Below are 26,594 nucleotides of genomic sequence, written 5' to 3' on the forward strand. Positions count from 1 at the left end.
CTTTGAGCACCAAATCAGAATTTTAGAATCATTTCTGAAGGATCACGTGACACTGAAGACTGGAGTAATGATGCTGAAAAATCTGTATTGCATCACAGGAATTATAATTATATTATTTTATTATAATAGTATTTCAAATATTATTATTTTTCTGTGTTTATTATTATCATTATTTTAAATGCAGCCTTGCAAATGAGACTTCTTTCAAAAATATTTTAAGAAATCTTACAGACCCCAAAATTCGGAACTGTATTAAACACATATAAAATCTGAATTTCATTACAATAAAGTTGTGACCATATCTGATTTAATCACTTCGCATTCATTTGTCAGGATTAAGTATAGTCTTGAGAACACTTAAGCAGTACACTCTGATCAATATCGATTCTGCAGTTTTAATGTGGGTTCATGAAACTAGTCTTCCACTGACATCATACAGTTCAACTTTCTATGATAGAGGGATGCCACCATGGAAAAAGGATTCCCTTCTTCTCTGCCTGGAGCATCTTTTATCAGCTCTCTCCCTCACATTATAATCACACATATTATAATCTGATCCGCATGAGTTGCCTAAAGCAAAATGGAAAACAGTGGGTGGACACGAGGACCCAGCCTATCAGACAACTGTATATGGTGGGTTTCCCTCCACAGTCCTTTCTTTTCCTTACCATCTATAGATTTCATCATAACAAATATTGAGACCGGATAGCAAATGCAAATGGAGGTTTGCTTATCAGCTGGCAGCTGTCATGTCACTGCATACCTAGCGGAAAGGACCTTTATATCATAAGCTTTACAGTGAGGAAACCGTGGTTTGGTGGGGGCGTGTAATCACTTCCTGACATTTGCATAAATAATAAACTGACCACTGAGATTGCAGCCCCCATGTTCACTGTAGGCCATTCACTGTTTTCTTGAAGTCTTCAAAGTGTGATATATTAGCTCCAAAATATAGGGCTGGCTGATCATTATCGCCATATAATATATAACGACATAAAACGATAAGAAGTTATAAATGTATACATGTTCGACATAATGTTTATGTGGCAAAAGCGGAACGAATCAGCAGTACTCATTTGATCTGCGCCAAATGGAGCATTTATCTGCTAGACTCAAAGTTCAAACGGCAGCACAGTGCGATCTCACTCAAGGCCACTAGAAGACAAGCCTGCAACCTTCAGTCAAACAAGTGTAAGGGCTAATGCTAACACTTCCGGTTTGCCAGTTTGCAGAAAAGGAGACCAGATGCCATTTTTATTTATTTTTTGAATGGATGTCAATGGAGGAGAGTATGGCTGCACGATTAATCGCATGCGATTGTCATACGTATCTCATCAGAAAAGCTGGTTCTATGATTAGCGGTAAATGTCCATCAGCTGCTTTCAAATGGAGCAGCACTTAATATACAGAGCTGTAGTTTGCTGACAAGCTACACAATATCGCGTTCATAACCACATCGTGCAGCCCTAGAGGATAGGCTTCACTACACTGAGTTTTTAGAGGAAACAGCTTATAATTTAAAGAATCGACAACCTATCAGCTAATCTCCAATAAGTTTTACACTAAGCAATACTTTTGGATTGAACTATTTTTAGAGTTTACACTGAAAATATTCTATATTTTTTTAAGAGAAGTCACTGATATAGCTTACGGCACTTCTCATTAATTCCTATAGTATCTGTTATTGGCGAATGAGTCTTGCACAACTGACTGAAATTCAATGACATCAAAGCTGTGATTGGTTTTTAAGTTGCACGTGATCCCAGCTGACTGTTATGCTTTCTCCAACAGTAAGTAATACAGACAATCTCATCTCGCTATAGTAAGACCATCTCTGGCTCACTAGAACAGATGCGTTTACTCGCTGATGAGTCTCGGTCACGCGACACTAAACAGCGCAGTGAGATCCTGTGTGAAGCGCTTGAATTCAGGGAAGCACACAAATGACTCTAAACTAGTTAGAAACTACTTTAAATCCAGATGAAACAGCGCTGACAAACAGGAGAATCACTGTGCGCAATGGTACGGTCAGAAGGCTTTTCAATTCTCAATTTACAAATTGATTTACTGTAGTAACACTAACTGCCAACAGTATTATGGCACAATATGGAATGCGGAATATTCATATAGAATTTTATCATATTATTAATATAGACATGTATTAAGGGAGTAATGGAATATAATTACAGTATTTTTTGCAATTACGCTATAGTGTTTGTGCACTTATTCCAAATCTTTATAAATATATTTAATATATAAACATAGCATATTTATTTTTTAAATATACATGCATGTGTATTTATATATACATAATAAATATACACAGTACACACACATATATTAAGTAAACATTTTTTGAATGCGATTAATCGCGATTAATCGTTTGACAGCACTAGTCCTACTATGGATGATCAATGGTTAATTTAGATGAAACTCAATATTTAGAATCAGAATTATTAAATTTCACCATATAAAAATGAGGTTGTTGCTATTTTTAAAGATGTTACTGTTTGCGATTAAGAACATAAATTTACTTCTGCTTCTTAACCTAAGTTTCTACTTCTGTCAGCTCAAGCTACTGTCAAAAGTGCATTTCTAAGGGACATAAAAATATTATTGCTACTGCAGGCTCCACTGCAAACATCAAAGTCAGGCAACACAAACCTGTTTAATGATTAGAAACAATATCACTCATTAGAACATGCACAAACTAAGAAAGAATTGTTTCTATTAAGATATTTATTTTGTTAAAGAAAAATGTCTGGAAAAGTGTAAAGAATTCTAAAAAAAGAAAAGTATTTGTCATGATCTGATCATAAAGAGTTGTTTAAAAGCACAGCTTACGGTCTGGTTTCTACAGCTTTTTTCTTCTTAATGTCTGTGGTGTTTTGCGTTTGACATTTACAATGTTTATACAACGTGCTTTGTTTCTGTGATTTTCTAAAGCAGGGCTTGGCAACCTATGGCATAAGAGATAATCACTGGCACACGAGCAACAGGGCAAACTGTATACCAACATAAATCTTAAAGTAATCATTCCTCATAGTCACACAGCCCTTTAGGAGCTAGAAATACTATTGAAGTGTGGGAATTAACCTGCACCAGTCTATAGGTGAACTTTGTCTATGTCAATGTCAAAATAAATGAGATGGCCAATCAAATCAAAGCAGGCGGAGAAAAAGCCAGCGCGAAGCGTCAGTTTAACACTGAAAGAGAGTGAGGTAAGATGAAAATTTGCGAGATGCAAATAATTTTATATATATATATATATAAAACAATAAGCCATGAACCAAGCCTGGGAATCATATTATTACAAACTTTGATTTGAATCAAACATTGTTAAAAGTTTATTAGTTATCATTCAAAATCAGTTTCCCATATAAATAAATAAAAATAATAAATGTATGTATTGAGCAGACGCTTTTATCTGAAGCGACTAACAATGCATTCAGGCTAAAATAAATTTTTAGTTAGAGGGATCCCAGCTGTTGTACTCTGTAATAGGGCTGGACGATTGTGGCCTAAAATCAAAACCTCGATTAATTGAACATTTTACCTCGATTACGATTAATGAACGATTATTTTGTTTCTGTTTAGTTTTTTTGCCCTCATAGTTCACTGACAAGGTTTGTACTGTAAGCAGGGCCATAGCTGGGGTTAGCAGGGCCCCGGTGCAGGTTGCACCAGTGGGCCCTGTTTGAAAGTGTTTAATTTGTATGTTCGTACTGTTAATTTGTTTGTGCTATTTACACAATGTTTAAGTTTTTTCAAGTTTGTAAGTGTCCAGGTACAGATACCGAATAATTAAATGTAAAATAGCACTGTAAAAATTAAACATACAGTCAAACCAAAATTTATTCAGACACCTTGAACATTTCTCACATTATCAATTTATTTTCTATAGTTTAGAAAATGGTAATAAAATATGACAATAATTCAAGTGTTAAACTGTCAGAACCAATTCATCTTGATAATTTCAGATAACGTTGATTGTAATCCATTACATATCTTTCTATCAAACAAAACTTCACACAACAGTCAATACTTTGTTGGCCAATTACCAAGCAAAGATTAATTGTGTCTGTGGTGTAAAAAAGGCTGCATTAGCAATTCCGCAAAGGAGAGCTCAGTTCAGTGTTACTGTCCGTGAGACGCGGCTCTCTCTCTGCATGCGCACTGAGCACAGCACGAGTAACCAGCTGCTCAGTTTAGCTTTTCCGAGTCTTGTGTTTGAATGCTTTAAAGTCTTTTGAATGGTTAAATTGGCAAGTGGCAAGGCTTAATAACACGTGAAAATGATACGCTTTCATGACGACACGCAGCAGCGTTCTGTCAACTGTCCTGAGTGTCTTTTTAGACTGGCCTCAGCCGGACGGTTGAAATCAACTAGTAAAGGGGATATTTTTTCAAAAGCGCAATCTGACATCATAGCGCACTATAAGAAGTTATTTTATCTATGTTCATAACATTTCTTATAGATTATTGCTCGGTGTAAGAGATAAATAAAGATCAGATAAAGATAAATTGGCACAAGTACCAGTATGAGTGATTGCGTGTGTGAATTAGTCATACTGTCTCTATATTATTGTGAAGCTGTGGGTTGAAAATAGTGTAGTTCCTTCAAAAGTAGAAAAATATGCTATAATAAGTTTTGAGATTCTAAGCTACTTTAGTAATAAATCACAGAACAGCGCTGACAACTAGTTTTTGCGTTCCTCTGTGCGCGCAATCTTCACAGCTGTTTATATGAGTGTTCGTGCCACAATGCAGCTGCGCGAACATGGGAGCTTGAAATAATAATACTCATCCGATCATCTAATCGCTTGAATGTCCAAACCATAAAACAAAAGCAACTGACAAAGTTTAGCGAAAATGCGAGGCTCACTATGTGTTGAACCGGCGTTCACCTCCGTCCGTGTTTTGCTTTTATACCACTCACTGGACGGGGCAGAGTCATGTGCCTACACACGCGCTAGTATGTTTTTAAGGGGGAAGTATTAACAGGATTAAAAAACTGAAATACCCGACATGGGAAAATTAAGTCGGTTAGTGGTTCTGCATGTATAAATTGTTCACAATAAAATCTATAACATGATAGATAAGGCGAAATCTGTGCTCTTGTAGAAGCTGTAAATTAATAACTGTCTTCCATAACTCTCTCAATAACATCACCTATCTTTTTCTCACAGTGACAGACTGTCTGGACTGGATGAAAGGTGTGCAATTGTGTGTGTATGCATGTAACCGAATCCTGTAACAAGAGAGTGTCTGCAGTCAGACAGCGTTTTACATCCCTCAGTCCAAATTCGCAATTCCACACCCCCCATAGAGGCCTCAGAGGAAGCTTTAAGCACTCCATATCCAAACGGGACGCACCAATAAAACGCTCTAATGCATGGTGCAATGAGAAGGGCCCATCCCTGATGGCGTGCAAGATTCCCCATTACTCAAGCACACAGGGTCTCTGGACGCCCCCTCTCCATCTGCATTTCCCAGCAAACACGCCACTCGAAGCTGATTACAAAAACGGGTCGCCCTCCACCCCCAAAATGTTGGGGAAAAACTCGACCTTGTTGCCAGGTGAACGTGCGGCACAATCAGTAGACATTTCATCATTGAGATGTGTTTATAAAGAACAATACATTCTGGATTGCTTGTATCAAAGGGGCAGGCCACTCCAGGGATCTGACGTACTTCGAATCCTGGCACATTTGGACCCGTGTGCCTCGGATTTGATGAATGTATAACATGTGTCTGATTGGACTATTAGTTTAAGCGACGCATATGCAGTTCAGAGCGTTCGCATTGGTGTTTGAGGAAACAGATGAGTATTTTCGTAATCTGATCCTCAACGCTGATGTCAGAGGCACTGATTACATAAGAGGAGGTTTGCAAATAATGGCATTTCATAGAAAATCCAATAATGTTAACTGCGGCATGCTGAGAGAATTACAGAAATGTCTGTATTTCCTTGAGAAACAAAGAAATTATGTCTGTGAGAGACTGTAAAGTCCTATATCTGGCACAAAACGGGACTTTAAATTTTTTTTTTTTAAATCAACCTTGAATCAATCTCAAAAGGTCAATTACATTGCAATGCTCAGTATTCCAGTGAAATGTGCATATACAGCAGGAAATCATTTAAACCATTCAATGGCCAGTCAACAACAGAAGATAACTGGACTATTTTCTGATTTCTGAAGGATACTGTGACACTGAAGATCGGAGTAATGATGCCGAAAATTCAGCTTTGCCATCACAGAAATAAATAACATTTTAAAATATACTCAAATGGAAAAAAAGTAATTTTAAAATTACTTTTAAATTAAAAAAATTAATGTTGTAAATAATATTTAACAACATCACAATTTTTACTGTATTTTTGATCAAACAAATACAGCTTTGATGAGTATGAAACAATTCATCAAAAACAATTAAAACCTCTTACCGACCAAAAACCTTTTAACATTCGACTTTATTTATGTTCCATTCACTTTTGAGGAAAGTTTGCAACTTTGTCAATCCTGTTACCAAACTTTTGTGACTAGATTTCCTAGCCAATGATGTCTAAATAAAGTTTTAACAGTAAACTTAGATGTTGTCGAATGATAAATAAAAATAAAAATAACTATACAAAATGTCTAGGGAAAAAAACTCAGCATATTAGTTTGGGAGTGAAAAATGGTTTGAAGACGTGAATAAACAATTAAAAAAGATTTCATTCTCTATAAAGTATTATGGGTGATATTAACTTGTGTAAAAATTCTAATGAATGGAATAAGAAAAAATAATTAAAATAATGCTACTTCTTTGGTGTCAAACTGAGGAATGTTAATTTTTCAAATAACAGAAAAATACTTTTTTTTTTTTTTGTTCTTTGTGAAATGTAAATTGTTTGGTTGATTGTAATAAAAAATAAATAAGGCATTATTGCGTGATTTTAACTTTCAAAGTACAGTCCAATATAAGCAATAAGATGTACTGACTTCAGCTGGCACTAAAGCGAAAAACATTCACAACGGTAAAATAGATTCCTAGAAATGCTCTGTGCAGGACAGCGTTCTTTAAATGCCAACTCTGCAGGTCACATTTCTCCCTGAAGTCCTGCGGCTCCCGTACCAGAAGCTCTTTAAAAGGAGGGAAAGTCATCAAATTCATTGCGATCTGGGTTTACAGGCACCCTCACACGTTTTTACTACATGGCAAACAGACAGTAAACACCAGGTAATGCAATTTAACACATGATTAGGACAGAGCTAATTAGACTGTAGATAATAAAACTAAGAGGGGAGTCGTAAAAGGTGAAAAGAGCCAACCATTCCTGCAGCTGAGCCCATCAGACCAACAGAGCAGACATGGTCTTCTCTCCATACACGTTTTCGCCGGTCTTCCTTTCTTCTTTGCTCCTATCAGAGGTCGGGATTAATGGAGGACCTTGTGGCCTTCTGCAGCCTCTAAAAACATTTTCTTGCCCACTGGCTTCTTATAAATCAGTGCACTGTCTTTTCCTCCTGCAAATCTCATTTCAAAGTCTGATCCCGTTTTACTCGTGACGCTACACGTCTGGAGACAAGAGTTACAGGGACTGCATGAATAAAAGAGGGAATCTCAAGATCTCCGAGAAGAATATATTTACGATGCGCCTACATTGAATAGGAAGCCTTGATGTTAAGCTGAGCTATTTTATTCAAGGTTTACATCCTGTTCCAGAAATCAAGTACTTGTCAGTATGGAGATCGCCTGTACAATGCTGCAGTATTATTAGATCCAGCTACAAAACTGAAATCACACATTAATAAATCTGTATGCATTTCTAAATGATCGGATCACACCATGTTTATCCTCTTCAACCCAAAATGAACATGCTGTCATCATTTATTTGCATCATGTGTCGTCTCATTTCAAACGGGCAACTTTCTTCTGTGGAAAACAAAAGAAGAAGTTTTGAAGAATGTTCCTTGCTGCTCTTTTCTCAAGGAATGAGGACTAGGGCTGTCGGCTGTCAAAATGATACAAAAAACATCTATAAAAGTTTCATAAAAGTGGTCCATGTAGCTCATGCATAATATTCCAAGTCCTCTGAAGCAATTTGGAAAATTTGGCAAATTTGAATAAAACGTAACATGCATAAAATAAAAGTGTAAATGTAAAATGTAATTAAAATCTACCCCTCCACTAAACTTTTATAGTTTTTGAATAGTACAAAACTGATAATAATTATTAAAAAATAATAATGTTTATTTATTTTAGTGCAAAAGTCATATAATGTATTTATTATTATTTGTATTTTTTGTGTGTGTGTGTTCTTTTGGCTGATTAACTTTCATTTTACAGATAAAAAAAAAAAAATTCTACTCTTTGGAGGCCAAATAGGTTTGGGGTCGGTGCAGTTTTTTTTTTTTTTTTTTTTTTTTTTTTTTTACATTTTTGAAAGAAATCTATTATACTCAAAAGGCTGCATTTATTTGATCAAAAATACAGTAAATAATTAACATTGTGAAATATTCTTACAATTTCAGTTTTATATTTTAAAATGTAATTTATTCCTGCGATGGCATTGCTCCAGTCTTCAGTGTCACATGATCCTTTAGAAATCATTCTGATATGCTTTCATTGGTAATTCGGTGCTTAAAAAAATAAAATAAAATTCTTCTTATCATTGCTGATTTCATCAATCTTTGACAAAAATAAATGTCAAAAGCATGTAAAAAAAAAAAAAAAAAAAAAAACACTTACAGACCTTTAGACCCAAACTTTAGAAAGGCAGAATATTGAAAAAAAATATGTTCTGGCAGATTAAATTGATAACACATCTGCATATATCAACCTTGGTTTTCAGTTTCTAAAACTGAAAAACAAATGTCATGATGACACTGACAATACCATCATCAATTTTGCTGTATGATTTGGCTGTGTCGTCCTCCTGCCTAATCTATGCACATGAGAGTAGAGGAAGATGTGATAGGACCACGCAGGGAGAGTTTCCTTTTCCAATCAGAAAATGCAAAGGGTATATTAATCTGACATATTAAACCTGTCATGCATCTCTGAACACTTCCTGCGGCACGTACATCTCCGAAATACCAGCGATACAAAAGGCTGCCCACATCTCTAATAATAATCTCTCTAAAAAATAAATACTGAGATAAAAGGAATGCATTCTCTTTATTCACTAACGCACACGGATCCTGAAACTGAAAACATTAGGGCAACTCATCAAGATCCTTGTCCTAAGAAATACCAGACACACACACACACACACACACACACACACAAAGCCTGTTGTTTTCTTTAGCAGCAGGAGTGTGTGACACCTCGGTCGTAATCCGCGTTAACCCCTGGTGCACTCGTTGTTCACAGGCGTTTCATGATGTCTGAAAGATGAGAGGGGGTCCCAGACAGACAGAAAAACATTCTCAGATTGCTCCTCTCATTTCCATAAGATAAGTCTGATTAAGGTGCTTATAACTGATTGGGCGACTAATGAACCCCTGCTTAGACATCCACAGTCTTCATCATCAGATCCACATTGGTAATAATAATTAAAAAACATAAAGTTTCTCAAGCAGCAGATCAGCATAATAGAATGATTCCTAAAGGCTAAAGGCTGGAGTAATGGACACTCAAGATACATTTTTGCATCTCAAGAATATATTACATTTTAAAATATATTCAAATAGAAAAAGGTTACTTTAAACTTGAATAATATTTGATTTTCATTGATGCTGTGTTTTTAATCATATAAATGAAGCCATGGTGAAAGGTTCCTTTTAAACTGAGCTGTAGATATACGTAAATATATTTGGGGATCTTTGGGGATCAGTAAGATATTTCATGTTTCGTGTCTTCTGTTCACCAAGGCTTTATTTGATCAAAAATACAATAAAAATCATAATATTGTGAAATGTTATTACAATTTAAAATAACGGTTATATACTTTAAAACGTAATTTATACTATTCAGCAGCCATTACAGTTGTCTTCAGTGTCACATGATCCTTCAGAAATCCTTCTAAAATGCTGACTCATCCTCAATATTGGAAAGTTGAACTAAATATTTTGTGCGAATCATCCTTCAATCTTTTGGTTTTTACTTAGCTGGATATAGCAAATTATGACAAAATGAACATGTTAATCAAGATTAACGGTGTATGCTTAATTTGATTAATTTGATTAACATTTTGACGTTATGGACAGCCCTAATTTTAAAGTATATTAGCACATAAAAAGAACACATGCATGTGGCTGCTTATGCAAAAACCAAACATTATCCTCTTATGGATACAGTCGTGACTCTGAAACTGTCACCGAAGACACAGAGTGTCTAATAGACTACAATTTGGGGAAGCACATCCCTTAATTACAGGTTGCCAAAAAATATTTTTTTAATGAATAAATCAACACATCTTGGGATAGTGGGATCTTGGGATAGTGTTTCCTACTACTTGTGGTTAATTACACAACAGTAAGTTTCATTGTCTTGTATATGCTTACAGTTACCCGCTGAAAGTTTGTTCTCAGGAGAAGCGTTCTGTGATGATTAATGTAGAGCAGCTCTTAACCACAAGACGCGTGTCACATATCAAGTTAAGAGGGGATCTCAATCCCTGCTTTTTGCACTAAAGTGTAACTAAAAAGGCAGAAAATGGATAGGGGTTGTTTCAGGGAAGGAATCTCAAAATGTCAGAATTAGTTTGCTCCTGAATGAGTCTTTCGGTGCTGCTGTGACAGCGATCGAGAAAACTGGAATCAAGAGACCATTTCAGGCCTGTAGACTGGGCTGTATGTGAAACCCAGTCATTCCCAAGGGCTTGTAAATGTAGTTTAATAAAGCTCTCCTTCCTTTCACCTTCAAAATACAGAAGAGCGCTGACTTCTGCAGTTATATAAGGAGCCATGAGAAAAGGATTCATATATGAAAAATCCTTACAAAAGACTAACTTATTATGTGAGATTCTTTTTTTTGTGAGATTCTCTCATCTATCCATTTCAAAGAAACCAAACAGAACTTGATTTAGACTTGAAATGATTCACTGATAATCACTGCCCACTCTTTAGTTTTGGCAAACAGTACACACTCACACACCTCCCCAGATAACACTAATCAATGGCCATTGTGCTCACTTGACACCAGGGTGCTAATGAACGTAGCACTTAGCACATGAGGGCAATGGTGTGAAAAAACAGCAGCTTCGTGTCAGAAGAGCTCAGTGGAGGTGTTGTGGTCTGAAATAATCATTTTACCACTAACACCCAGATATGCAATGAACTTGCAGATAAGGCAAACATATGTTCTCACTCTGCTACTAAGCCATTGTTTTGTTTCGCTCCTCGGAGAATAAACAAAAGCTTTTTAACAAAGATTAACAAACTGAAAATGAAAACCAGTTTTGACATAAGCTGACAAAATCCAACAAATATTCCTCACAATTTTGGTCTATGGGCATGACAAACATATTTTGAAACTTAAGGATAAAAAAAAAAGAAATAACCCATAAATATGTGTTAATTCAATAAAAATCGGGGAGGAAAATGAAAAAGGAGCATGTGTGCATTTAGTGCGTGAGATCGCTTGGATTCACGGTTGCATAAATGTTTAAAATGAGCCCAATTTAAATGGTAATGCCTGTAAAACATGACACAAAGCTGGTTTCATCTTGGTGGATCACAGCCAAACCAACTGAATTATGCTCATTGCACAACTCAACACCACAACAAACTCGTGTGTGAAACTGAACTCAAAGTGAAACTGAGATTCAAATCTTGTGGCACTGAAAAATCGAGTGGGAAGCACGAATGTGGCACCGTGGGTAGTTAACTCAAGTGAGTCTGGCACTTAAGAGTCCGTCAAGGTGCTAATGTCCTATTATCAAACCTTTTGTGTTTGGAGAGGCCTCTTTAGGTATCAACAAGTTGCCCTTAATGTGCAAGTTCATGTTTAGATTAGTGGCCCGACAATCGTATTTTCTGGCAGGCCGATTCAAAGCTTGTTGAGCGATGGGCATTGGAGGGGGGTCAATGAGGGAAGAAGAAAAGATCCCTCCCCTTCACCCCATCATCTCTTGACGCTTTGTTTGAGGTCCCCCGCATTCTAATGTGGCCAACTTTGAAAGTCGTTTCCTAAGAAAAACAGATGACAGACATGCGAGGGTGAGTGATGGTGTAATGGAAGGGCTTTGTTTTCTCACCAAAGCCTGCGGCTGCTGGTGCAACGGGCCGTCAGGGGGGTCTCGATGGGACGGTTTGAGACAGCAACGTTCAAAGACGGGCTAATGGGGTCTCGGCACAGTGTGGCACCGCTTGACAAATGGGTGCTGATCAACACACTACCTCCTGCTGAAAGCACAGGGTAGAAACATGGGGAAAAGCTGTTTCCAAAATGGTAAACTTTGGGGGATGGAAGGAGGTATGGGGCTGGTATCACTAAACGGCAACCTTGCATTATCATTATTCGTTTTCTACCTGACAAGTCGCGAGCAGTGATAAGAGCTGACATCCGATCCCCGAGCGGCTGATGATTAATGTCCAGAATCAGAAGAGATGAATGAGCAATGTTAAATCACACTAAACATCTTAAAAAGCCAAAGCGAGACTGAATCTTTACTAAAAGGACTGACCAGAATAAAAGTATCCTGTGGCTCAGTGGTAGAACACTGCGTTAGCAGCGCAAAAGTTTGTGGGTTCGATTCCCAGGGAACAAAGATACTGGTAAAAAAAAATGTAGATGCCTGATTCCACTGTAAGTTGCTTTGGATAAGCGTCTGATACATGTAAATGTAAATTCTCTCAAAAGCACAGCCATACCAATATAAAAACCTCATGTGATTATATCTACAAGTCTTTCAGTGGAACTAGTGTAATTCAGTGAAAATCCAGCTGCTTCCATTAGACAAGAAAGTGCAGGAAACGTTCTGGGGAGAAACCACATGAACAACGTTACAACGCAATTTCAACTCCAACTGTTTTTTTAAGCCTCACAGATTTTGTGTGTACATATGTAGTTGCTCACTTTAATCTAAAGACATCTGCCTAGAACAACAATGATATAAAAAGCAAAACAGCTCTTATTATTATACATTTAGTGACGTGACATACAGCCAAGTATGGTGACCCATACTCAATTTATTATTTCTTGTTATTTTTTTACCATTCCCATACTTAACCCTTTTTCTTCTTTTCTTTTCTTTTTTTTTTTTTTTTTTTTTTTTGGCTTTAGCGTTTTTTTTTTTTTAGGCATTTTTGGCAATTAAAATTTTTAGGATCAGTAACATATTTTAAAAAGTGTATTTTTTTTAATTAAGATATTTTAATTCAGTAATGATGAATTCAATTGTTCAAAAGTGGCTGATATTTATAATGTTACAAACGATTTACATTTCAAATAAATGCTGTTCCTTTGAACTTTCTATTCATCAAAGAACATTAATTTTCAACATTGATAATAAGACTTTTTTTTCTTGACCACCAAATCAGCGTACTAGAATGGTTTCTAAAGGATCATGTAACACTGAAGACTGGAGTAATGACTGCTAAAAAGCTTTGCCATCACAGGAATACATTTTACAATTTAAAGTTATTTTAAATTGTAATATTATTTCACAATATTGTTTTACTGTATTCTAATCAAATAAATGTAGTCTTTGTAAAAAATAAGAAACATATAGACACTTTACCAACCCAAACTTTTGAACAGTAGTGTATATTTTTAGAAGCCCTAGCTTTTAGTTTTTTGTGCTGGAGCCATTTTAAATTGATTTTTAAATATATTATTTATATATTATTATTTTGCTGTAGTGTAACACACTTGCTGAGTCAAAATCACTTTCATATTAGAATGTGTTGGACAACCCAATCCATATCTGCTACAATTTAGGATTGAATTTAGCTTAATACCCTAAGCCTTTGACTGTAATATTGTTTGAATCTATTTTAATGCACCAAAGATCAGCTATAAATATCATAATATGCAATTTTTTTTTTAATTGTTATCTAACCTAATATTAACTTTTCTCTCATCATGCAATTCAACTAACATGTCTTTGCTTAGTGGACTTTAAAAAAAACAATCAGCATTGGAAAAAATAATCCTACTCCTAACAATGTAGATTAGGTAAAACCCTTTTGGTTGTGTTTTTACGTAAACAGATTTCCTACAGGTGCTGTTGTAGGCGACAGAGACGTTATGCAAGGCTTAGTTCGTGTCAAAGAGAGAAGACGAGAACAGCTGCCGAGTTGAGTAACATGCCGAGACCCCTGACAGAGGTGGCCTGCTGTACTAACGTCTCCAGCCCTGGGCCTGAGGAGACTTCAAACGGCCCAGCACCCGGCGGGAGATCTTCTGAAGATGGACACAGCAGCCTCTCAGCCATGAATCAGGCCTGTCAATAGCTGCCTATCCTCTCAACAGGTGTCCGAATTGTCACACAATCACTTTCTCCTCGCTTGTCATAATGAAAGAGCCATTTCCCAACAAGTGGAACGCATTCTCACCATGAACACGCTTCCTGTTGCAAACAAACAAGCACATAATGAAACATACACGATCCAAGGGCTACAATTAATTGCTCAAGAACAATGTCTCAGTACTGTTAGAAAGTCAAAGCAGAGATGTCGTGAGATACCAAGAGAAATGGTCTCAAAGTCTTTACAGTTATGTGCAAATATGACAAACTAGCCTTTCAGAACTTTTCATGCTTTTTATGCTTTAAAGAAATAGTTTACCCCCCAAAAATTATTTTCTGTTGTAGCTTGTTCTATTCTGAACAGTGTTTGAAAGTTTGTATTGGTAGAACTTCACGTGTTATTGACTCCTTAAGAAAAACTGATGTTGCATTCTTCATTTGTAAGCTGCTTATGAAAAAAAAGCATTAACTAAATGAATACATGTAAAAGTATTTTTTTTTTTTTTGTTATTTGTCCATACAATGAAAGTCAGTGGGGTCCAACATTGTTTTAGACCTCACTGAATCTCATGGTATGGACAAAACAGCTGAAACATTGCTTAAAAATATCTTCCGATTTGGACTGAGCAAATTAAGGGCAGAAATTTCATTCTGGGTAAAATATATCCCCTCTGACTAGGCCAACTCTGTTGCTCTAAACAGTCTGCCAAATGGCTATTATATTTCTTTTCAATAGGACTAAAAACAGAAAGCAGCCAACCCATAGTTGAGTTTCGAGAACCTCTGGCCTCTGCCGGTCAGCTCTGAGTCTTCATTTGAGAACTTCAGAAACTGCCAACTTCAGATTTCCCCGATGTATGAGGTTGCACTATTCCCAAGCCTCAGCTTGAAGGCTGGATGCAAAGGCTCTTGGGAAAAGAGCAGCCAGCTGAGCACAGCGTGCACACGCAGCAGCAGCCAAATTCGCCCTGTCACATTCGATTTCGGGGCCTCCATGTTGTATGAGCAACACCTTGTACAGGGCTCTGTGAGCTCCCCGCTTTGACATGTTTGCTGCCGTTGTGGGCTGACACTTATGTTACTTCAGCTCTGTAGAACATGGACAATTTAAAGGCCCTAACAAGCCAAAAATGGACACGGTTTTCCTGGAATCAAACACTCTGGGATCAACCCGCTGGATCAGTTCAACAACTTTTGAAATACTATTTTCACAACCACACTAACAATGAAACAAAAAACGATGAACAGAATCAAAACCTACATACACAGCATTAAAAAAAAAGACATTAACCAAGAAAAGACATGCAGCTAAGTCTGTATTTTGGTCTCCAGTGAGTTCGTTGCTCAAGCCAGACAAGTGACTGCAAACATATGTTGGGCAGATGGCATTGCGTAGCTGGCACGGGGTCGGCGGGGGCACTCAGCTGTATATCTAAAACGCCCAGGCCCTCCAGGAATGCGCATGTAGGGCCAAGGATCAGGGCAGGAGGGGTTTCGGGGTTGAGGCCTTCATCGCAAGTGAGAAAGTGCAGGGCCCTGGGCCCTGTGAACTGACAGGCTCTGCAGGAGCCAGGACAGCGCAGGAGCAACACTCTACACAACTCTCTGCAGGACTCTGTCAGTTCTACAAATGAGTTAAGTGTCAAAAAGTGACCTGGGACTGCTATAACATCACATGGCTTATGTCTAATCAACGTTTAAAATCCTAATGCCGCCTGTGAGATATACGATACAAAATGTACTGCAGCTGGTTTAAAAAGGTAAATCAAGTAGAAGGATTTATTTTGATGGATTAAAAACATTTACACACTGATAGCCTCTTCTCCTATAGGCTGATAGTCTTTGTTGATCTTGAATGACAGTATGCTGGTAATCTCCAGGAAAGAGTTATCAACGGACCCCATCACATTCCCACTGGCTACATAGTTAGTGAGATAAGACAGTGCATCTAACCATCCCAGTCACATGTGCCTCAGCCCACATGCATCGCAAGCCCCATCCGTATACATGTGAGGTAGAGCTGTGCAAAAAAGCAAATTTGATATTCATGCGCATCTCATCAGTAAAGGCGCTCTTGTAATTAGTTGTATATCTCCAGCATGTGCATTCAGATCAGGGTTGTCAGGTTTTCACAACAAAGCCTGCCCAGTTGCTTCTCAAAACTAGTCCAAAACTAGCCCAATCGTGTTTCCAGGGCGTTCCCCAATAAAAATTGAGTCCCGGGGTTAAAATGCATTTTTTGGCAGGGTTTTCTTAGTAAAATTAGCATTTTAGGGGCTAAATATCACATTATTGGGATTGGGGTTCGCTTTAACCCGCGGACTTGAAAAACAACCACGGACTTGGCAACACTGGTTCGGGTGGATCCGCATTTACTACAAAGAGCCATAGTTCACGGACAAGCTACACAAAATCGATTTAAAATCGGCAATGCCTGCGATTTTGAAATTGGTTTTGTTTAGATTGTCAGTGAAAGTCCAACCAGTGTTGCCAAGTCTGCGATTGTTTTTCATGTCCACGGGTCGAAGCAACCCCAATCCCGATAATGTGATGTTTAGCCCCTGAATATATATATATATATAATATATATATACACACAGTAAATAAAAAAAAAATTAAAGTTAAAATCCTTATTTTTCAACTTAATTTTGACTGATTTTATAAAGATTTTCTAAATCTGACAATAATTAAGACAAACTTGTCCGTTACAGGACAGAGATGATTTTGGTCACATTTCCTTTGAGACAAACTGTAAAGTTAGGAAGTTTTGCCTTTGTAGAGCAGTTCGGATTCATATTTTTGCACACTACACACTACCATATCAACCATGAGAAGACATCCAGCTATTGGGGCATGTTGTCACAAAAGGTCACCGTATGCTTCTTATATGGAAATGTTTCAAAAATAAATCCACCCTGAGAAATATTCAAGGAAGTAAAAAATATGACAACCAGTGCCTGGCTACCACAAACTACACAGTGACAGAGGCCTGCTCTCATTCTTGCTGGACTGTATTATAGTTAGAAGCAGTGACTGCAAACTGTGGGGCAGTGGAGCAACTTTGGGCCAAAAAGTGTCACAATCCAGAACCACCCTGGGTTCATTGTTCTGACTCCTTTTGTGGCTGGACGCCACTGTACTAAGGGATCTGGAAAAGAAAGGCTCCCTAACAGTCGGTCATGCACCAGTGCTTTTGGCAACAACAAGTCCATGGCCTATATTGCCTTCATTTTGCTCTGGCGGCTGTGTCCCCACAACAGAAATCCCTATTACTGGTTATAGAACGGGCTTTATTAGAGAGTGGAGCTTTGAAGGGCAGAACAAAAGAGCGTCCTATGTTTAGATTAGATAATGTAAGCAACTGCTTTTCTGCATGGATGACACTACACAATAAGCCACCTTATGAATACTAGCCAGCCCGAATCCTAGGACTCTTTTTGTTTCATAATTACTGCAAAAAAAAAAAAATGAAAAAAGAAAACCTAATCAAACGTGGTCTGCTCTGTCACTAAACCACGCTTATCATTAACAAAGGGGATAATGGCTGTACGTGTTCCGACTGCCTGAAAGTTGGCGCTGATAAAATATTGAAGAGTGAAACTCTGCTTGTAAGTAACTGGCTGCGAGAAAGTCGGACATATCCAAGGAAACTCGGCAAACAAACGATGCAATAAAATATCTGTTCTCCCCAATGAACCTTCATAATGCACACCTCTTAATGACAGCGCACTCCAAGATGCTTTCAGATCTGTCAGCACAAATGTGTCAATCAGTTATCCATTTTCCCAATATTAGTTTTGTATTCCAAAAGCAATCAAAGAATCGGCATGGAATACATTTACTGGCTTGAAAAACCGTGGGGAAAAGGTGATGAAATACCAGCCCGTTGAACAAAACATTGCTTTAAAATCATCTATATCTGGAACTCATTTACCAGACAGACAGACAGACAGACAGACAGAGACAGATAGACAGATAGGTAGGTTCTATTACCTGGTCATGGCTAGCTGGAATGGAGCTCCCAATGCCGTGGAAAGTCATCTGCACAGGTGAGAGGGTCAGGTAGGTCATGAACTCTTTGTCAGTTTGCCGATCAGAGTATTGCACCTGCATGAAATGAGAGAAGGAGGGAAGCGAGTATTAAATATTATGGGATGCAATTTGCAGCATGTACTGCACTGCGGTTCTGACCTTTGAAAACATTTTGTGGGAAAAGTACAAACTGGATCCTCAGACTTGGCTGGTAGGTTGTGCTCACTTTTACTCGATAACAGCAGTGATTTTAGATTCTGATCTTCATCCCCATGAATGGTTCACGATCTATGCTTTCTCAAGCGCTCTGATAGGGCGATTTAGAGGGGAGCTCTGGCCCCGTTTGGGGTTTCTGAGAACACCTCTGCACATCAAACTCCACTCAGCAACACCCGAAGGATTGTGTCTGTGTGCGTCTGTGTGTTTTCTGGTTTCTGGACACTTTGATCATGTCATGCCTGACCTATTTAGATATCCAGGCCATTTTAAAGACTTTTGAACTTGCAGAAGAACATACAGAATTAAAAATTAAACTACTTTTCATTTTAAAAGCGTTTTTGGTAGCATAAATAATGACTGAAAATTCATTTTAAGATGAGCTATTTCTTTAAAAAAAACACTGATAAATTCAGTGGAAACAGATCTATACGACTGATCATATAGATTTGGGAAAAGTGTTAGTTGTTCCATGGGAAAAATGTCTGGACAGCTGGTTTCAATGTGTGAAAGTCTGCTTCCAGAGAACTCCTTGGCACAAGAAATGTCTTGGACTAAATGCTCATATATTTAAAATAAATAACTGTTAATGCATAAAACTGGGAATCCTGAAGAGAAGAGAAACAGATGAATGAGTGCAAGAGCAGACTGAAGGAATCTCTCACTGCTAGGACGTGTTTATGTTCAGTCTTCAAGTGGTCTGATGGGTTGGATCCACGGGGCATTCCGCTGTGAAGTGTGTTTTAAAGACAATGTTAACAACACGATTAGTAAGAAACACAATGTGTGATTGGCATTCACAGCTCCAGGAAACAGGAACTCTGACATATACAAACATCTTGTGTCTGGTGAAGAGAAGAAATAAATGGCTCCACTGAGTTGGTTAATATTTCTATTGTATTCTGCACGAATAGATCATGTTCTTCATGCTTTTAGGGCTGCCATTTTAAAACATTAATTTATCAAGTAAAAATAATATAATAAAAATTTATAACAATTTAGTTCATTTGACAATTCATTTTTCTCAGCAAATATTGATGAATTTAAGTGAATTAACTAACCAACATTTACTGTTTACTAATTTACTAATTTTTAACCAATTATTAATCTTATTAATATAATCTTAATAATATAACAACCAAAATCTTCATAGAATACAACATAATAACCCATAAAAAATAAAAATATAAAATAATAATAAATATATTTAGATTTATATATATATAAATAAAGTATAATATAAAAACTTACTTAAAAAATATCAGTAACACTTTACAATAAGGATCTGTAGGTTAATGTTTTAACATGAACAAACAATGAACAAATCATTTAATAAAGTATTTAATAATCTTTGTTAAATGTTAGTTAATGACTATACACTCATTCATTGTTAGTTCATGTTAATTCACACTGCATTTAATGCATTAGTAAATGTTGAAATGAACAACTAAGATGAATAAAAGTATGGTTCATTCTTCGTTCACGTTAACTAAAGTAGTTAACTAATGTTAACTAATGAACCTTATTGTAAAGTCTCAAAATATCTTTATAATTTTGGAAAACAAAATCTAAAATAATATATACATAATATTAACTACTCAATAATTATATGCATGTATGTATATATATATATATATATATATATATATATATATATATATATATATATATATATAGAGCTAATATCTGTAGGCCACCATCAAGCTGAAGACGTCCAGATCAGTGCCAGCTTCCTGTCAGCCTCAAAATTCATCACCCTGACAAACTTTGTTTTCAAAGATCGCTCCTCGCACAAATACACCACAGCGATACAGCTGGGCCCCATCAGAACGAGGCAAAAATCAGACCATAAGGGATTAGCACGTCTAGCATGTGTTTGCTAATGAAAATCCCAGTATAAACACCAGCTCCAGGAACAGGGAAAGGGCAAGAGGGACAGAAACAAACCATCTTGGCCTTTGATGCTTGGAAAGGAGATGCGTTTGATGTCGACTGTGTGTAAGATGGAGGTGTGCAGAGGAAAAAGAGCTAAATCAAGCGTAGGACGCTGCCCGTGCTATTTGAAGTGCTTTTTACACAGACAACACAGCAGAGTACGGGGGTAAGAAAAACAAAAAAAGAATTAGCCGCATCATGAGGCAGATCTTTTGGCGCAGATGTGCAAAACATACATCATCTGATAGTTATTATTTTCATTAAAGTGGGATTTGCTACATGGCAAGAAAGAAAATTAAAAATAAATGGAGTAACATCTTGCCTTTGACTTAAGCACATGGACCAGTGATCCTTATCAGGACCATATCGCTGGCGGATTTTACACATGAGTTCGTCCGATAACATCATATTGCAGTTACATATGCCCTAAACCAGCAGTTTGAGTCATAACACGTCTCTGTTTATGATACGTCTAGCTTCAGCATGTGTATTTAATGCTCTCCTGGACAACTGGGCCAAACATTTCTACACAGAAATGGAAGGAAAAGTCTAAAAATAAAAAAACTGCACTATTAAAAAAATAAAGGTTCTAAAAAGGAGTTTTCGCAGCAATGCCTTGAAGAACCTGGCAGCGAACAATTCTTGAAAGAACCAATCTAAAGAACATTTTTCCACTATAAACAACCTTTTGTGCATTTGAACAGTTCCAGGGATGTTAAAAGGGTCCACAGTTGCAAATAAAGAACCTTTATATTTAAAAGTGTAGGCAAATAATTTAGCAAATATACTCAGCCTATCTATAGCGTCTAAAGCCAGCTAGATAAAGCTTCACTTTTCCTAACCAAATATGGCTCCTTTTACCACTAAAGCAGACACTGCACATCAACAAATTTGATACATGCTGGATTTTACAGTTATAACATAAATACATCTTTAATCACCTCATAAGTCATCCAAAAAACAATTATACACCGATTTTTGGGTCGGAGTGCAAGTCTAAAGCATAACAGTGCCAAAAATGTCGTCTGAATCATATAATTTGCCATAAATGAAGCGAGTCACCTTCAAAAGCCCACATCAATCCACTTCTGTAATTGAAATTATGAACCTGACCTACTGCTGAGTTATACAACTCCAGATGTTCTCGCATCAAATTTAATCAATTTCATATTATCAGTCAGTGCTTTGCCATTAAGGATAATATGGAGGGTTACCGGTTATAAAGATGCTGCAGGTGGGCAGAGCAGAAATTCAAGTGTGATTAAAACGTAGGAATGGTCGGTCATAATACTGACTTGAATGGCAGCTTTTCATGTATAACTTCAGGTTTGGGCTTAGCTTTGTAATGAATGAGAAAGCATTAGGAATATTCAGGATGCACTGATACAAACATTATGGCCATCAACATTACCATGTTTTGGCAGATAAATTTATAGATGGACAAAAGTATTGGAACCATTAAACCAATGGGAACTTCTAAATGCATAGACATTAGTATGGAGTTCCTGCCCAGTCATCCAGTAGAGCATTTGTGAGGTCAGGCACTGATGTTGGACTAGAAAGCCTGGTTGGTTGGGGTCAGGACTCTACATGGGCCAGTCAAGTTCTTTCACATCAAACTCATCCAACCCATGACTTTATGGACCTTGCTTTGAGCACTGGGTCAGTCATATTGGAATAGAAAATGGCCTTCCATAGAAGTGTTCCAACAAAGTTGGAAGCACAGCATTGTTCTAAATTTTTTGGCATGATGAAGCATTAAGATTTCCCTTTACTTCAAAAACAGCCCCTATACCATTCTCCCTCCTCCACCAAACTGTACAGTTTGCACAATGCAGTCAGGCAGGTAATGTTCTTCTGGCATCCACCAGACCTAGACCCGGCCCTCGTACTGCCAAACCAAGCTTGTCATTCCACAAAAGAAGTTTCCACTGCTCCATAGTCCAGTGGCGTGCTTTACACTACACAATTATACAACAAATTTGGCATTGTACTTGGTGAAATGTAGCTTGCATGCAGCTGCTCGCCCATGGAAACCCATTCCATGGAGCTCCTACCACACAATTTTGATGCTGATTAATGGCAATGGAAGTTTGTAACTCTTTATTTATGAATAAGCAGACCGTTAAAGAAATCACTCCATGACTTTATGTGGTCTCCTGCTTCATAGCTTAGTTGCTGCCATTCATAAATGTTTCCACTTTCCATACAGTTGACTGTGAAATACCTAGCAGAGATGAAATGTGCTTGTTTTTTGTTTGTGCAAAGCTTGTCGCATCATCCCCACAAAGACTTGAGGCTGTAAAGGTGCTTCAGCTAAGTACTGAGTTAAGAGTATGAGTATTAATGCAAAGCACCTATTTCAGTTTTTCTTTTTTTAATAAATTAACAAAGTTGTCACAAACCTGTTTTTTGCTTTGTCATTATGGTGTATGGAGTGTAGAAAATAAATACTCTAAAGCAGTTCAACATAAGGCAGCAACATAAAAGGTGAAAAAAAAGAAGAGGTTTGAATACTTTTGCAAGGCACAGTTTATATCTAATCTATGGATATACATAAATGAACTGCTATATATAAAATAAATATATATAAACTCAATAAATTAAATTATTAATAATAATTATTATTAATATGTTGAGCAATAAACCTACTTTCTCACCATGAGCCCACACCAACTTTGTATATATTGTGGAACTGTGGAAGTGTGGTGGTAGCACTTTTGACCAGAGCCAATCTGACTTCTGGTCAAGTCACTATAGCTTCAACATAATAACCATGCAAACTTCTAGTTGGAAGCAAGGTTATCAGTGAAGTACGTCCCACTGATATAAAGGATGAAACAGATGCATTACGGACTCTTCCATCACCTGCATATGAAGCCATTTATGAAGTGATTAATGGTATGACTACAGAGCAGTTGGCATATAGATGCTGAATGCTGCCGGCCGTGATCAAAGCAGAAGCTCACAGAGAGATGCATTTGTGCCAAGCGCTGACAGGATGAGAAATCCAAGCACGAGTTCTTTTATCAGCTCGTCTCCATTCACCTCAAAATGTAACCGCGATTCAATCGAAGGTCAGAAAACATCAATGGCCGTTATTTGAAGAAATAAACTGAGAGCCTGTGATCTGAATCTAGGTATGCTGGTATTTCTAGCCAAGGTTAGAAACCATGTGAGAGACAGAAAAACAGAACGATAAACAGACGGGCAGTGAGCAGAGGGGCTCAGAGGGTGAGACGAAACAGAAAGAGTAAGACTAAATAAAAGGAAAGGGAAAACTGAAACGGGCACAAAAAAAGAAGGATAAGGTGTGTCCATGCCAGAATGAGATTTGTGATCTGAATTTACTTACTAAAATGTTACTATATTTAAACAAATATATATATCACTGGCCACATTATTAGGACCCCCTTTCGCCTTTAGAATTGCCTTAATTCTTCATGGCATGAAAAATTCCTGAGAGATTTTGGCCCATATGGACATGATAGGATCACATGGTTGCTGAAGATTTGTCAACTGCACATCAATGATGTGAATCTCCCTTTTCACCACAACCCAAAGCTGCTCTATTGGATTGAGATCTGGTGACTGTGGAGGCCATTTGAGTAAAGTGAATTCATTGTCATGTTCAAGAAACCAGTTTGAGATGATTTGAGCTTTGTGACTTGGTGCATTATCCTACTGGAAGTAGCCATCAGAAGATGGGTACATTGTAGTCATAAAGGGATGGACATGGTCAGCAACGATACTTAGGTAGGCCATCGCATTTAAACAATGCTCAATTGGTGCTAAGGGGCCAAAAGTGTGCCAAGAAAATATCCCCCACACCACAAAATTGACATTTTGTTCTTACATTTTTTTATATTATATACATTGAGAAGGTTATAACCTCTGAAGTATGCAAGTAGGGTGGAGGACTATGGTACATTATGTCTTACTCAGCATCATATAAAATGATGGGATGAATGGGGCTCATAAAATGCTCGGGACTCATCTCTTACTTGAGCTCTACCTGCTCTCTGCTCTCCCAGACTGCTTTGCAGCTCACAGGCTCAGCACAAAAGGCCCTTTATGATGTGCACCTGACATGCGGCGAAGAGCAGCGTTCCCACAGAGATTGGCTTCACTGCTCCACCTCTTCTCTCGCTTTGGTCCTCTCCGAATCTCTGTGTCCCCAGCCTGGGGAGTGAACGTTAGCTGGCAGGGCTCCGGTTGCTCGACCAAAGGGGGATTTGGGAAAGATCCATCTCTGGGTTCATCTAAAGCTGATCTTACTTGCACCAAATAAGTCACCCATCTGACCAAGAGTGGCTCAAGAGTTTACTCAGATCACTGAAGGTTACTAAATATTCTGTTAGATGTCAGATCACTCAACAGGAAACCTTTTGTTTCATGTTTTAATGCGGCTTTGGCTGTGCACTTTAGAAATCAGTGAAGCATTAGTTCATCCCAGAATTCTGTCATCTGTTATTATAAAAACCAATATGGCTTTATTTCTTATGTGGAACATAAAAGAAGACATTTTGAAGACCGTGCTGGTTGCTCTTTTCCATGCAATTATAAAAGATGACTGACAAGGATTAAATAGCATCGGCTCTTTTGAAGTAATCAAATAGCTAGATGCACTTAAATCCTTAACAATCTGCCATAAGGACGCTTTGCTGTCACATATTAGACATAAGCACTTTAATAAATGAATGGCATGCAGTTTAAGGTGTTGCCAGGCAAAATTGGTGTAATGGGCAAAAATCTAGCTGTGTTGATCAGTTGATGCTCCGATCAACATCGGAAAATCGTTAATGCGCATCTTATCAGTAAAGCCAGTTCTCTAATCAGTGGTAAATTCCATCAGGTGCGTTATTTCACATTGAGCAGCTGTTACTACACATAGCCATTGTTAACTGAGAAGATGCGCAAATAAACGCTGAAAATGAACATGGATTTGCACAGCTAGTCAGTTAACAACAGCTCTGTGTAGTAACAGCTGCTCTTCGTGAATTACACACCTGATGGAATTTACCACTGATTAGAGAACCAGCTTTACTGACGAGATGCGTATTAATGATCGGCCGATCGTGATCGGAGCAGCCCTAGTTTATACTTAAGCTGTTCATGACTTTACCCAAAAAAAGGAAAATAGTTTAATGCACTTAAATGACGTCAAAATAAATGTTGAAATTCTGATTTGTGATTTCATTCCTAAAAACAAAAATAAATGAATAAGTGAATAAATTCTTCCGAAAAAAAAAAACTTAAATAATAAGTAAATTTTCCAAAAGTATTTTTTTTATTTCCCCCCCTAAAAAATTTTATATACAAGAATAAAATAACGAAAGAAAGAATGAATGAATTGATTAATTAATCAATTAATTAATAAATGAATGAATGAATAATCTATGTCAGATTGGGATCAAATGTTGGTTTGTAGTTAAAGGGGGGGTGAAATGCTATTTCATGCATACTGAGTTTTTTAGACTGTTAAAGAGTTGGATTCCCATGCTAAACCTGGACAAAGTTTCAAAAATTAAGTTTTACGTTTGAAGGAGTATTTCTGTTCCAAAAATACTCCTTCCGGTTTGTCACAAGTTTCGGAAAGTTTTTTTCGAGTATGGCTCTGTGTGACGTTAGATGGAGCGGAATTTCCTTATATGGGTCCTGAGGGCACTTCTGCCGGAAGAGCGCGCGCTCCCGTAGAGCAGAGCACTGAGAGCAGAGGCATTCGCTGATCAGAGCGAGAGCGTCGCGAAATGTCACAAAAGGAGTGTGTTTTTGGTTGCCAGGGCAAGACAACCCTGCACAGATTACCAAAGAAAAAACAGCATTAAGGGACCAGTGGATGGAGTTTATTTTTACAGAGCATCAACTGAGTTGTACAAGTGTTTGTTCTCTGCATTTCGAAGATGCTTGTTTTACAAACAAGGCCCAGTTTGACGACGGATTTGCGTATCGTTTATTTCTTAAGGATGGTGCAATCCCAACGAAAAAGGGTCACGATCGTGTGTTGGAA

The 26,594-nt window shown here is 37.5% G+C and overlaps 1 protein-coding gene and 1 long non-coding RNA gene across 4 annotated transcripts in view; both read right to left on the reverse strand.

Annotated features, from left to right (window-relative positions):
* Positions 1-26,594, reverse strand: part of LOC127946053 (uncharacterized) — a 137,435-nt gene that overhangs the window by 37,072 nt on the left and 73,769 nt on the right. The window lies entirely within an intron of this gene.
* LOC127946049 (double-stranded RNA-binding protein Staufen homolog 2) overlaps positions 1-26,594 on the reverse strand; it is a 118,882-nt gene that overhangs the window by 15,914 nt on the left and 76,374 nt on the right. For all 3 annotated transcript variants that reach the window (XM_052542335.1, XM_052542333.1, XM_052542332.1), the window contains exon 13: positions 18,395-18,508. In XM_052542335.1, coding sequence (XP_052398295.1) covers positions 18,395-18,508 — 114 coding nt within the window. The remainder of the gene's footprint in view (positions 1-18,394; positions 18,509-26,594) is intronic.

The sequence above is a fragment of the Carassius gibelio genome, chromosome A24 (genome assembly GCF_023724105.1).
Source record: "Carassius gibelio isolate Cgi1373 ecotype wild population from Czech Republic chromosome A24, carGib1.2-hapl.c, whole genome shotgun sequence".
NCBI classification, from domain to species: Eukaryota; Metazoa; Chordata; class Actinopteri; order Cypriniformes; family Cyprinidae; genus Carassius; species Carassius gibelio.